The sequence below is a fragment of the Culex pipiens genome, chromosome 1 (assembly GCF_016801865.2).
Source record: "Culex pipiens pallens isolate TS chromosome 1, TS_CPP_V2, whole genome shotgun sequence".
NCBI classification, from domain to species: Eukaryota; Metazoa; Arthropoda; class Insecta; order Diptera; family Culicidae; genus Culex; species Culex pipiens.
The window spans coordinates 67,493,256-67,508,100 of NC_068937.1; the positions used below are offsets into that span (position 1 = coordinate 67,493,256).

At 27.3% G+C, this 14,845-nt stretch overlaps 1 protein-coding gene across 1 annotated transcript; it reads right to left on the reverse strand.

Annotated features, from left to right (window-relative positions):
* Positions 1–426: 426 nt before the first annotated feature.
* LOC128092323 (uncharacterized) lies at positions 427–1,471 on the reverse strand. Its single transcript, XM_052705963.1, has one exon. The coding sequence runs from the start codon at positions 1,348–1,350 to the stop codon at positions 427–429; it is 924 nt and encodes a 307-aa protein (XP_052561923.1). The 5' UTR covers positions 1,351–1,471.
* Between the last annotated feature and the right edge of the window lie 13,374 nt (positions 1,472–14,845).

The following is a 14,845-nucleotide window of genomic DNA, read 5'->3' on the forward strand; positions in this document are numbered from 1 at the left end:
CCTCTCGACTTCCGAACGCAGGGCCGGGACGACTTGGCTGGCCGCTGGCTGGGAGCGCGACTGCGTCGGAGCGATTGGGGACTTCCATGGTACCGTCTAGCGAGCGTCCCGGTGATGGCAGCGCGGCACGGTGCGATGGGTTGTCCAACGGCGCGGGGTCTATCAGCTGTGACACCATGACAGCTTCAGCCGACGGCAAACGCCGCGTGGATTCGGGAACGGTACTTGGGCTGAAAATTGGGAGGCGTTCGGAAGAGGAAGTGTTGCTAATATACGGGTACTTGCCTGTGGGGCAAGTTTGGCAACTCCTATCTCGCACTCCGACCACAGGACCGGGACAGGTTAAGTCGGCAGCGGCAAACGGGGGTGCAACTGTGTCGGAAGGAGTAGGAGTCGCCATAGTGCCTTGCTTCGTATATCCCGGTCTTAGCCCGACGTCGAGTTCACTGCAACTGGAGGTCCGCTGGGGGTTGTAGATGTGTCCATGTCCTCCGTTCCGCTCTCCAGCCGTGGTGCTATCGGGTTGCCCGTTACCACCAGCGGCTTTATCACCGCCGATTTCCCCGACAACGTGACCACGTTTTTTGTCCTACCCTCGAATTCACGGACTGTGAAGTTTTCCGGCCACGTACCATGCGCAAAAGCGACTTGCTTGAGTTCCGGTCTGACGCTGACTTTGAAGGATACAAAGGAAAGCGTGGATAAATCTTTCCCCTTCGGCACCAGCTTCTGGACCTTCGGCGAATCTTCCATGTCCAAAAATTCACGGACCAGCTGGGCGACATCGTCTTCGGAGGTGGTTGGTTCAAATGCCGAAAGGTACAGGTGAAGCAGCTCATCGCCTCCCTCGTCGGAAATGTCCACCGTTTGCATCGTGACGTTGAGCGTTTTTGGTTCCCGTCCGCAGTTAGCGTACGTAACCGGGCCGCCCACAGCGGTTCCATTCCTGCGATGCTTTGGGGTCCGCGCGAACTGCGAGCCGTTTTTAAAACCGCGCGGTTTTAACGGAGTGGTCGGCCGCTGGCTCGGTTGCTTGTCGATCTTGGCCGTAAGGGATAGGATCGCTGCCTTCAGCTCCGACACATCCGCTTGAAGCGAGCTCAGTGCATCCGGTGCACCGCTAGCAGCAGGAGCAGGGCGAAACGTATCCGCAGGGAAAATGCGATTTGCAAAGTTTGCCGCACAGGTATCACACATCCAGAACATGTTTCCCTCGTACAGAGCTAATTGGTCGAGCAGTGGGTAGTCCACCTTGGCACAGATCATGTGGAACACTGCACCACAAAAACCGCGGCAGAAAATCTTGTCGGAATCTGCCACATTCTTCTGGCACTTTTTGCAAGGTGACATTTTTGCCGCAATAAACTCTCCCGGTAACGATGCTCTTACTGATGCGGGCTTCGGCTAGTGCCGTATAGATGGCGGTGCGCAGCGGTGAGCAGAATTTGTGCGAGAATGAGTCGCTCTCACTGCGAGAGTCCGAGAAAGATAAACAAATTTGCCGCAATCAGGCTTTCCGATAATAATCGACTTTTTCGCAATAATTTACACCACCAACACAGCACACGGCAGAAAACTCGTCCCAGGGAACTGTTGACACCGGAATGGCTTCGAAACAGTGAGTAGAACACCAAAATAAAACGAGTTGAAAGTCGCGAGTAAACAATCACTGCAGTACAAACGACGTGTCACAAACGGTGTTTAGCGAAAGAATTTAAGAATTTAAGAATTTAAGAATTTAAGAATTTAAGAATTTAAGAATTTAAGAATTTAAGAATTTAAGAATTTAAGAATTTAAGAATTTAAGAATTTAAGAATTTAAGAATTTAAGAATTTAAGAATTTAAGAATTTAAGAATTTAAGAATTTAAGAATTTAAGAATTTAAGAATTTAAGAATTTAAGAATTTAAGAATTTAAGAATTTAAGAATTTAAGAATTTAAGAATTTAAGAATTTAAAAGAATTTAAGAATTTAAGAATTTAAGAATTTAAGAATTTAAGAATTTAAGAATTTAAGAATTTAAGAATTTAAGAATTTAAGAATTTAAGAATTTAAGAATTTAAGAATTTAAGAATTTAAGAATTTAAGAATTTAAGAATTTAAGAATTTAAGAATTTAAGAATTTAAGAATTTAAGAATTTAAGAATTTAAAGAATTTAAGAATTTAAGAATTTAAGAATTTAAGAATTTAAGAATTTAAGAATTTAAGAATTTAAGAATTTAAGAATTTAAGAATTTAAGAATTTAAGAATTTAAGAATTTAAGAATTTAAGAATTTAAGAATTTAAGAATTTAAGAATTTAAGAATTTAAGAATTTAAGAATTTAAGAATTTAAGAATTTAAGAATTTAAGAATTTAAGAATTTAAGAATTTAAGAATTTAAGAATTTAAGAATTTAAGAATTTAAGAATTTAAGAATTTAAGAATTTAAGAATTTAAGAATTTAAGAATTTAAGAATTTAAGAATTTAAGAATTTAAGAATTTAAGAATTTAAGAATTTAAGAATTTAAGAATTTAAGAATTTAAGAATTTAAGAATTTAAGAATTTAAGAATTTAAGAATTTAAGAATTTAAGAATTTAAGAATTTAAGAATTTAAGAATTTAAGAATTTAAGAATTTAAGAATTTAAGAATTTAAGAATTTAAGAATTTAAGAATTTAAGAATTTAAGAATTTAAGAATTTAAGAATTTAAGAATTTAAGAATTTAAGAATTTAAGAATTTAAGAATTTAAGAATTTAAGAATTTAAGAATTTAAGAATTTAAGAATTTAAGAATTTAAGAATTTAAGAATTTAAGAATTTAAGAATTTAAGAATTTAAGAATTTAAGAATTTAAGAATTTAAGAATTTAAGAATTTAAGAATTTAAGAATTTAAGAATTTAAGAATTTAAGAATTTAAGAATTTAAGAATTTAAGAATTTAAGAATTTAAGAATTTAAGAATTTAAGAATTTAAGAATTTAAGAATTTAAGAATTTAAGAATTTAAGAATTTAAGAATTTAAGAATTTAAGAATTTAAGAATTTAAGAATTTAAGAATTTAAGAATTTAAGAATTTAAGAATTTAAGAATTTAAGAATTTAAGAATTTAAGAATTTAAGAATTTAAGAATTTAAGAATTTAAGAATTTAAGAATTTAAGAATTTAAGAATTTAAGAATTTAAGAATTTAAGAATTTAAGAATTTAAGAATTTAAGAATTTAAGAATTTAAGAATTTAAGAATTTAAGAATTTAAGAATTTAAGAATTTAAGAATTTAAGAATTTAAGAATTTAAGAATTTAAGAATTTAAGAATTTAAGAATTTAAGAATTTAAGAATTTAAGAATTTAAGAATTTAAGAATTTAAGAATTTAAGAATTTAAGAATTTAAGAATTTAAGAATTTAAGAATTTAAGAATTTAAGAATTTAAGAATTTAAGAATTTAAGAATTTAAGAATTTAAGAATTTAAGAATTTAAGAATTTAAGAATTTAAGAATTTAAGAATTTAAGAATTTAAGAATTTAAGAATTTAAGAATTTAAGAATTTAAGAATTTAAGAATTTAAGAATTTAAGAATTTAAGAATTTAAGAATTTAAGAATTTAAGAATTTAAGAATTTAAGAATTTAAGAATTTAAGAATTTAAGAATTTAAGAATTTAAGAATTTAAGAATTTAAGAATTTAAGAATTTAAGAATTTAAGAATTTAAGAATTTAAGAATTTAAGAATTTAAGAATTTAAGAATTTAAGAATTTAAGAATTTAAGAATTTAAGAATTTAAGAATTTAAGAATTTAAGAATTTAAGAATTTAAGAATTTAAGAATTTAAGAATTTAAGAATTTAAGAATTTAAGAATTTAAGAATTTAAGAATTTAAGAATTTAAGAATTTAAGAATTTAAGAATTTAAGAATTTAAGAATTTAAGAATTTAAGAATTTAAGAATTTAAGAATTTAAGAATTTAAGAATTTAAGAATTTAAGAATTTAAGAATTTAAGAATTTAAGAATTTAAGAATTTAAGAATTTAAGAATTTAAGAATTTAAGAATTTAAGAATTTAAGAATTTAAGAATTTAAGAATTTAAGAATTTAAGAATTTAAGAATTTAAGAATTTAAGAATTTAAGAATTTAAGAATTTAAGAATTTAAGAATTTAAGAATTTAAGAATTTAAGAATTTAAGAATTTAAGAATTTAAGAATTTAAGAATTTAAGAATTTAAGAATTTAAGAATTTAAGAATTTAAGAATTTAAGAATTTAAGAATTTAAGAATTTAAGAATTTAAGAATTTAAGAATTTAAGAATTTAAGAATTTAAGAATTTAAGAATTTAAGAATTTAAGAATTTAAGAATTTAAGAATTTAAGAATTTAAGAATTTAAGAATTTAAGAATTTAAGAATTTAAGAATTTAAGAATTTAAGAATTTAAGAATTTAAGAATTTAAGAATTTAAGAATTTAAGAATTTAAGAATTTAAGAATTTAAGAATTTAAGAATTTAAGAATTTAAGAATTTAAGAATTTAAGAATTTAAGAATTTAAGAATTTAAGAATTTAAGAATTTAAGAATTTAAGAATTTAAGAATTTAAGAATTTAAGAATTTAAGAATTTAAGAATTTAAGAATTTAAGAATTTAAGAATTTAAGAATTTAAGAATTTAAGAATTTAAGAATTTAAGAATTTAAGAATTTAAGAATTTAAGAATTTAAGAATTTAAGAATTTAAGAATTTAAGAATTTAAGAATTTAAGAATTTAAGAATTTAAGAATTTAAGAATTTAAGAATTTAAGAATTTAAGAATTTAAGAATTTAAGAATTTAAGAATTTAAGAATTTAAGAATTTAAGAATTTAAGAATTTAAGAATTTAAGAATTTAAGAATTTAAGAATTTAAGAATTTAAGAATTTAAGAATTTAAGAATTTAAGAATTTAAGAATTTAAGAATTTAAGAATTTAAGAATTTAAGAATTTAAGAATTTAAGAATTTAAGAATTTAAGAATTTAAGAATTTAAGAATTTAAGAATTTAAGAATTTAAGAATTTAAGAATTTAAGAATTTAAGAATTTAAGAATTTAAGAATTTAAGAATTTAAGAATTTAAGAATTTAAGAATTTAAGAATTTAAGAATTTAAGAATTTAAGAATTTAAGAATTTAAGAATTTAAGAATTTAAGAATTTAAGAATTTAAGAATTTAAGAATTTAAGAATTTAAGAATTTAAGAATTTAAGAATTTAAGAATTTAAGAATTTAAGAATTTAAGAATTTAAGAATTTAAGAATTTAAGAATTTAAGAATTTAAGAATTTAAGAATTTAAGAATTTAAGAATTTAAGAATTTAAGAATTTAAGAATTTAAGAATTTAAGAATTTAAGAATTTAAGAATTTAAGAATTTAAGAATTTAAGAATTTAAGAATTTAAGAATTTAAGAATTTAAGAATTTAAGAATTTAAGAATTTAAGAATTTAAGAATTTAAGAATTTAAGAATTTAAGAATTTAAGAATTTAAGAATTTAAGAATTTAAGAATTTAAGAATTTAAGAATTTAAGAATTTAAGAATTTAAGAATTTAAGAATTTAAGAATTTAAGAATTTAAGAATTTAAGAATTTAAGAATTTAAGAATTTAAGAATTTAAGAATTTAAGAATTTAAGAATTTAAGAATTTAAGAATTTAAGAATTTAAGAATTTAAGAATTTAAGAATTTAAGAATTTAAGAATTTAAGAATTTAAGAATTTAAGAATTTAAGAATTTAAGAATTTAAGAATTTAAGAATTTAAGAATTTAAGAATTTAAGAATTTAAGAATTTAAGAATTTAAGAATTTAAGAATTTAAGAATTTAAGAATTTAAGAATTTAAGAATTTAAGAATTTAAGAATTTAAGAATTTAAGAATTTAAGAATTTAAGAATTTAAGAATTTAAGAATTTAAGAATTTAAGAATTTAAGAATTTAAGAATTTAAGAATTTAAGAATTTAAGAATTTAAGAATTTAAGAATTTAAGAATTTAAGAATTTAAGAATTTAAGAATTTAAGAATTTAAGAATTTAAGAATTTAAGAATTTAAGAATTTAAGAATTTAAGAATTTAAGAATTTAAGAATTTAAGAATTTAAGAATTTAAGAATTTAAGAATTTAAGAATTTAAGAATTTAAGAATTTAAGAATTTAAGAATTTAAGAATTTAAGAATTTAAGAATTTAAGAATTTAAGAATTTAAGAATTTAAGAATTTAAGAATTTAAGAATTTAAGAATTTAAGAATTTAAGAATTTAAGAATTTAAGAATTTAAGAATTTAAGAATTTAAGAATTTAAGAATTTAAGAATTTAAGAATTTAAGAATTTAAGAATTTAAGAATTTAAGAATTTAAGAATTTAAGAATTTAAGAATTTAAGAATTTAAGAATTTAAGAATTTAAGAATTTAAGAATTTAAGAATTTAAGAATTTAAGAATTTAAGAATTTAAGAATTTAAGAATTTAAGAATTTAAGAATTTAAGAATTTAAGAATTTAAGAATTTAAGAATTTAAGAATTTAAGAATTTAAGAATTTAAGAATTTAAGAATTTAAGAATTTAAGAATTTAAGAATTTAAGAATTTAAGAATTTAAGAATTTAAGAATTTAAGAATTTAAGAATTTAAGAATTTAAGAATTTAAGAATTTAAGAATTTAAGAATTTAAGAATTTAAGAATTTAAGAATTTAAGAATTTAAGAATTTAAGAATTTAAGAATTTAAGAATTTAAGAATTTAAGAATTTAAGAATTTAAGAATTTAAGAATTTAAGAATTTAAGAATTTAAGAATTTAAGAATTTAAGAATTTAAGAATTTAAGAATTTAAGAATTTAAGAATTTAAGAATTTAAGAATTTAAGAATTTAAGAATTTAAGAATTTAAGAATTTAAGAATTTAAGAATTTAAGAATTTAAGAATTTAAGAATTTAAGAATTTAAGAATTTAAGAATTTAAGAATTTAAGAATTTAAGAATTTAAGAATTTAAGAATTTAAGAATTTAAGAATTTAAGAATTTAAGAATTTAAGAATTTAAGAATTTAAGAATTTAAGAATTTAAGAATTTAAGAATTTAAGAATTTAAGAATTTAAGAATTTAAGAATTTAAGAATTTAAGAATTTAAGAATTTAAGAATTTAAGAATTTAAGAATTTAAGAATTTAAGAATTTAAGAATTTAAGAATTTAAGAATTTAAGAATTTAAGAATTTAAGAATTTAAGAATTTAAGAATTTAAGAATTTAAGAATTTAAGAATTTAAGAATTTAAGAATTTAAGAATTTAAGAATTTAAGAATTTAAGAATTTAAGAATTTAAGAATTTAAGAATTTAAGAATTTAAGAATTTAAGAATTTAAGAATTTAAGAATTTAAGAATTTAAGAATTTAAGAATTTAAGAATTTAAGAATTTAAGAATTTAAGAATTTAAGAATTTAAGAATTTAAGAATTTAAGAATTTAAGAATTTAAGAATTTAAGAATTTAAGAATTTAAGAATTTAAGAATTTAAGAATTTAAGAATTTAAGAATTTAAGAATTTAAGAATTTAAGAATTTAAGAATTTAAGAATTTAAGAATTTAAGAATTTAAGAATTTAAGAATTTAAGAATTTAAGAATTTAAGAATTTAAGAATTTAAGAATTTAAGAATTTAAGAATTTAAGAATTTAAGAATTTAAGAATTTAAGAATTTAAGAATTTAAGAATTTAAGAATTTAAGAATTTAAGAATTTAAGAATTTAAGAATTTAAGAATTTAAGAATTTAAGAATTTAAGAATTTAAGAATTTAAGAATTTAAGAATTTAAGAATTTAAGAATTTAAGAATTTAAGAATTTAAGAATTTAAGAATTTAAGAATTTAAGAATTTAAGAATTTAAGAATTTAAGAATTTAAGAATTTAAGAATTTAAGAATTTAAGAATTTAAGAATTTAAGAATTTAAGAATTTAAGAATTTAAGAATTTAAGAATTTAAGAATTTAAGAATTTAAGAATTTAAGAATTTAAGAATTTAAGAATTTAAGAATTTAAGAATTTAAGAATTTAAGAATTTAAGAATTTAAGAATTTAAGAATTTAAGAATTTAAGAATTTAAGAATTTAAGAATTTAAGAATTTAAGAATTTAAGAATTTAAGAATTTAAGAATTTAAGAATTTAAGAATTTAAGAATTTAAGAATTTAAGAATTTAAGAATTTAAGAATTTAAGAATTTAAGAATTTAAGAATTTAAGAATTTAAGAATTTAAGAATTTAAGAATTTAAGAATTTAAGAATTTAAGAATTTAAGAATTTAAGAATTTAAGAATTTAAGAATTTAAGAATTTAAGAATTTAAGAATTTAAGAATTTAAGAATTTAAGAATTTAAGAATTTAAGAATTTAAGAATTTAAGAATTTAAGAATTTAAGAATTTAAGAATTTAAGAATTTAAGAATTTAAGAATTTAAGAATTTAAGAATTTAAGAATTTAAGAATTTAAGAATTTAAGAATTTAAGAATTTAAGAATTTAAGAATTTAAGAATTTAAGAATTAAAGAATTTAAGAATTTAAGAATTTAAGAATTTAAGAATTTAAGAATTTAAGAATTTAAGAATTTAAGAATTTAAGAATTTATAAACTCAAAATCTTAAGAATTTTAACATATCAAAATTAATAAAACCCAAGAATTTCAAAAAAGCCAAAAGAAAATCAAAACTCAAAACTCCAAACATAACCCAATAACTCAAAACGCTGCCAAACCTCCAAAACCCCAAATTCCAAACCTCCAAACCTCCAAACCTCCAAACTCCAAACTTCCAAACCCCCAAACTCCCAAAACTCCAAACCTCCAAACCCTCCAAAACCTCCAAACCTCCAAAACTCCAAAACCTCCAAACCTTTCCAAAACGCCCGCTAACTTTTAAAATTTCAGCGATGACCTCTACATGTGTAGAGGTATCTAAAATTTCGTAATTAAAAGACGCAACTTTTGGTACCATAACATCTATAGGTCATCGCTGAAATTTTAAAGTTATCGCAGTTTTAGTGAAAAAAAGTCGATTTTCCCCGCTTTCGTCATTTTCCAATTTTTGCGCGTGGCGCGTCGAAAAACACAGTTTTTATTTTCAAAAAATCTTATCTCAGAGTATCGAAAACATAACTTCACCATTTTTTGATATGTTATGTGAAATTTTCCGAGGAATCCGATAAAAATATTTTCAGACATAGGCTCTTTGGTCCCGAGACCTTCAAAACAGCATTTTAAGTTTTCATATGACCTTTTCAAATGTTAAGCTAGATTTTCGAAACTTCTTACTATTTTTCCCAAATAGCCAAACTAATCACCTTTCTTTTGCGTCTAGGACAGCTAAAATCGGATGAAATGGCGCGGAGATATGATTTTTTGAAAAAAGTAGTTTTTGCGAAAATCGATGAAAATTGCCATTTTTCGGACCACCCTAACACGGCGTAGGTCACCCTAATGGCCAAACAAAAAAATACGGGTCTAATTATTTTGGCCAAGGATCCCCCAGAAAAATTTTGAGCCCGATCGGAGAACTTTTTTTTCGAATCATGCTGTTTTCGTGGGGAATTGCTGTATAAACAAATTGTGTATGTTTTGTTCCAAGTAATAGATTGTAATAATCGTTGATTATTTGTTGGAAGAGTTTTACTGACAGTGATTTTTTTTATTTCCATAAATAGTGATTATTATTTTTTTATCTTTTTATGTACCTAGTAACCTTTTTCCTGAAAATTGATTTACTTAAAACTTCCAAGACATTCGCTATCGGGGTATAAGATGACTGTGTGTGAACTTTTTTCAGAACTGAAAGAACTGAATTAAATTTGTATTGAAAGGGTACATACATATAGGCAAAAGGAAGCAGTCAAGAATCAATTAATTCTACTACAAAACCAATATTGTTTTAAATTTTTTGAGTTATGATGATACTACATACTTGGGTAAGAGTGGATTTACAGGTTATCATTTAATGATCATAGATCTCTAAACAAAATGAAAAATGGCAACGCAGCGACTTGAAAAACAATTAAACATATAAGAAGTTTTGTGAATTAAGCGGTTTTATAGCAAATATTGAAAAATAAAAAAAAAACATATTTTTGGTTGAATTTAAGATAACTCCGACTCCGACTCCAACTCCGGGTTAGCAGAAATTTTCGGCTCCGACTCCGACTCCGACTCCAGTTAATAAAATTTAGCCGACTCCGGCTCCGACTCCGACTCCAGCTGATCGAGTTTTGACGACTCCGACTCCGACTCCGACTCCAGGTCCCCAAAAAGACCCGACTCCACCGACTCCGACTCCACAGCCCTGATCAGATCGATCTCATATTTTGATCAATGCTAGAACACTTTAATTGAAAGAAAATGTAACAAAAAGCTCATTAAAAAATGCAGATGATAAAAATACAAAAATCATTGAAAGTTGAAAACCAAAAGTGTCTCATTGATGACTACGCTACCCTATAATAAATCAAATCAGTTTGCTGAATTAAACTTGTTGCCTTTGGAAAAAGGTTTATAAAGCTTGAACAAATGTCATGTCTTATAATTATTGACAACGAAGTCAATAAAATCTAAACAAAAAAATATCTTAAGATTATCAGTTTAATCTTAACAATATTTCTATAGAATACTAATTCCGCGCATTTTTATTTTTCAAAATAAATGTTTGATCTTGAATGCTGATTTAAATTTACGAATTCTTAAATCTCGTATCGAACAATTTTCTAAAAATAAATTCATCATTTAAAAACCATAACGATTTACTTAAACATTTAATGAAATAAAAAAATATCGATTGAGCGTTGAAATTTTTTAATCTTTCCAAATTTTAAAGAAAATGATTTTGATTTTGATGAAAAGAATATTCTGTCAATATAATAACAATAACACTATCAAAACGATAAAAATGCCGATGCCGAGCTACCGTGGCCGTGAGGTTACGGGTTTCGCCTTGTAAGCGGAAGGTGAAGGGTTGAATTCCTGTCTGGCTCGGCAAAGTCAGATCCCTTCAAAGAGTAAATCTGCTCACTGGAAATACTGACAGGTAGGGGATGGATTTCGACTTGCGGCGTACTGGGTTTCTAATCCAGAGGTCGTAAGTTTGATTCTATCGGGATTAATGAAGTTTTTTAATGTATTATGTATTTGATGACACAACATATTTTTTTAATATTTTTCATTTTAAAAAATCTTTTACTAACGCCGAGCTGAATGATATTTTCTTTTTTGAACTAGTTCTCTGTTATAATTATTTCGATAATTATATTATGTGTATTTGCATATGAGAAAAAAATCAAATCATAAACACTTTTTGAAAAAGTCGTTGCTTCAATAATAAAAAGTATTATTCTCATTATTTAAAATCTGGGTGCTGAATAGTTGTTCGCAAAACGGCCTCAATTTTGAACTGTCAAAGTGGAACCAATTTACTGTACGCCAAAAGTAGAGAGTATTGTGATCGATAATTAAAAATTGTTTATTTTTTTATTGCAAGAATGAAAAATGTGTGGTTTTTGAGGACCTGGGGTTGAAGTCAAGAAACCTTAAGAAAGTTGAAGGCGAGATCGTATTTTTTTATAATTATAATTCAATTCAATTCATTTTATTTACCGAAATAACAATTGTACAACTTGTGTGAATGGCTGGTTCATAGAGATTTGGTGTTCCTTGCAACTATTTCCTTTTCATTAACCGCTTGGTAACAGAAGGTTCTTCAAATGCAATTAAACAAAAACTAGGGAAAATTTGGCCAAAAAACCTAGTGAGATCGAAACTTGGGGTTTCTAAAAACTAATAGAAACCCCAAGTTTCGATCTCACTAGGTTTTATAATTATAAATGGAAGTTGTTTATGGAGTTGATGCGGTTGTATCCATCAAGAAGCTGTCTTTATTGTTTTATTCCATTTGAAAACCTGGTTTAGTGAAAATCCTTTCTGTTTGTTGTGTCAGCTTCACTAGAATTAGCGATGTCTTTTTGCTGGATCAGCCAGACACTCTCGTCGCAGTTCTTCGTCACCCGTAAGAAAAGAAAAATCTCTTCTAACCGATCGAAACGCGACAATTTTCCAGCATAAAATGTAAAAAACTAGACAAAATAAAACACATACTATTGATTATAAAACAGCTCATTTACCAGTAAGAAAAAAGTCATGCGTGTGCTTGAACATCCTCCTACTTTGTAGATGTAAACAAAATGGGATAATTCAAAAATCACGTTACGCATTCTCTCTATTCATCACCCAGTTTAAAATATTTGTTATTTCATGTTGCAATACAGCAATTCCCCACGAAAACAGCATGATTCGAAAAAAAAGTTCTCCGATCGGACTCAAATTTTTTTCTGGGGGATCCTTGGCCGAAATAATTAGACCCGTATTTTTTTGTTTCGCCATTAGGGTGACCTACGCCGTGTTAGGGTGTTTCGAAAAATGGCAATTTTCGTTGATTTCGCAAAAACCACTTTTTTCAAAAAATCATATCTCCGCGCCATTTCATCCGATTTTAGCTGTCCTAGACGCAAAAGAAAGGTGATTAGTTTGGCTATTTGGGAAAAATAGTAAAAAGTTTCAAAAATCTAGCTTTACATTTAAAAAGGTTGAATGAAAACATAAAATGCTGTTTTGAAGGTCTCGGGACCAAAGAGCCTACACAGCAAAAAATCCGATGGTAAAATCGCATGCAAAAGCATGCACATCACCTTCGTCAAAATAAACACTTAATATTACACACTGCATGTACATTTTTTGCAAAAACAAAAAAAAAGTAGCAACCGACGGGAATCAAACCCAGCACCAACAGTGAGGACTGGCGCCTTAGCCCACTCGACCATCACACCGATGAAACGCTGTAAGGATAAACGCATATATGAGCTTGACATTTCGGTCAGATAAGTTTCCCATACTGATGGGCTACATATTTTAGGGTGTAAAATTACATAAAATTGCATAAAATAATGCAATATTTATTTTACACCCAGGCCTTTTACACGCAGCTGGATTACTACTTTTTTAGCTGTGTATGTCTGAAAATATTTTTATCGGATTCCTCAGAAAATTTCACATAACATAACAAAAAATGGTGAAGTTATGTTTTCGATACTCTGAGATACGATTTTTTGAAAATAAAAACTGGGGTTTTCGACGCGCCACGCGCAAAAATGGGAAAATGACGAAAACGGGAAAAAATCAACTTTTTTCACTAAAACTGCGATAACATTAAAATTTCAGCGATGATCTATACATGTTAAAATACCAAAATTTTCGTAATTGAAAGACGCAACTTTTGGTACCATAACATCTATATGTAATCGCTGAAATTTTAAAATTATCGCAGTTTTAGTGAAAAAAGTCGATTTTTTCCCGTTTTCGTCATTTTCCCATTTTTGCGCGTGGCGCGTCGAAAAATCCAGTTTTTATTTAAAAAAAATCGTATCTCAGAGTATCGAAAACATAACTTCACCATTTTTTGTTATGTTATGTGAAATTTTCTGAGGAATCCGATAAAAATATTTTCAGACATAGGCTCTTTGGTCCCGAGACCTTCAAAACAGCATTTTATGTTTTCATTCAACCTTTTTAAATGTAAAGCTAGATTTTTGAAACTTCTTACTATTTTTCCCAAATAGCTCAACTAATCACCTTTCTTTTGCGTCTAAGACAGCTAAAATCGGATGAAATGGCGCGGAGATATGACTTTTTGAAAAAAGTGGTTTTTGCGAAAATCGACGAAAATTGCCATTTTTTGAACCACCCTAACACGGCGTAGGTCACCCTAATGGCCAAACAAAAAAATACGGGTCTAATTATTTCGGCCAAGGATCCCCCAGAAAAAAATTTAGCTCAATCGGAGAACTTTTTTTTCGAATCATGCTGTTTTCGTGGGGAATTGCTGAATATTTTTGCTCATTGCAGAGTATTATTTAGAATTCCAGTTTGTAAGAAGAATTTCATGTGACATAAGTTTGGTGGGATTAAACCAAGAAAGGGGGGGTGAGGGGTGACACCGGGCACCCGGCCTTAGTACGCCTCTGACCGTCCAGGTCTTCCACTGGTTTACGGCACGCTGGCTTCGGCAGCTGTTATGATTCTAGATGTAAAATCGTCAATTATCAGCCCCTGACCAAGTCGAATGCTTCAACTCGTCATTTCCTCGAACCGTTCCCAGTTGGCTCTTTCGTAAATCCATCTAGCGCGTTTCGGTGTTTCGTTGATAGATCCAGGGTAGTCGATCAAAATCGGGAAATGATCGCTGTTTGCACAGTCTGGGACAGTTTTCCACAGGAACTTGTGTGCGGGGTGGCAGTGCGTGGCCGAATGGTTACGCTGTCCGCTTTGTAAGCGGATGATTCTGGGTTCGATTCCCATCTGCTCTAACCTTCCATCGGATGAGGAAGTAAAATGTCGGTCCCGGCCTTGGTTGTTAGGCCGTTAAGTCATTCCAGGTATGGGAGTCGTCTCCCTGCTATAAGTACAAACAACACACCAAACCAAGCCTACTCTGGTGGAATCGCTGGCGGCGGTTGGACTCGCAATCCAAAGGTCGTCAGTTCAAACACTGGGGTGGAAGGTTCCTTGGAGTAGAAAGAGGATTGGGTGCTCTCCCCATTCAAGCCTTCGGACTCCTAGGTTCGAGTAGAAACTTGCAATAGAGACCACAAAAGACCCGGTTAATGTGAATGGTTTTTTTTGTGTGCCACAGTACACAAAGATACATCTAGTGCTTGCGTCGTGCCTGTTGCAGGATCAAGCCGGGTGTGGGAAACATTGTTAAAGACTACACCCAAAAGAAAAATATATCTCAAAATCTGCAACATTGGATTTGCTGCAGAAAAT

Coding starts and splice junctions, on each gene's coding strand:
- LOC128092323 (XM_052705963.1), bottom strand. CDS start 1,350: ATGTCACCTTGCAAAAAGTGCCAGAAGAATGTGGCAGATTCCGACAAG.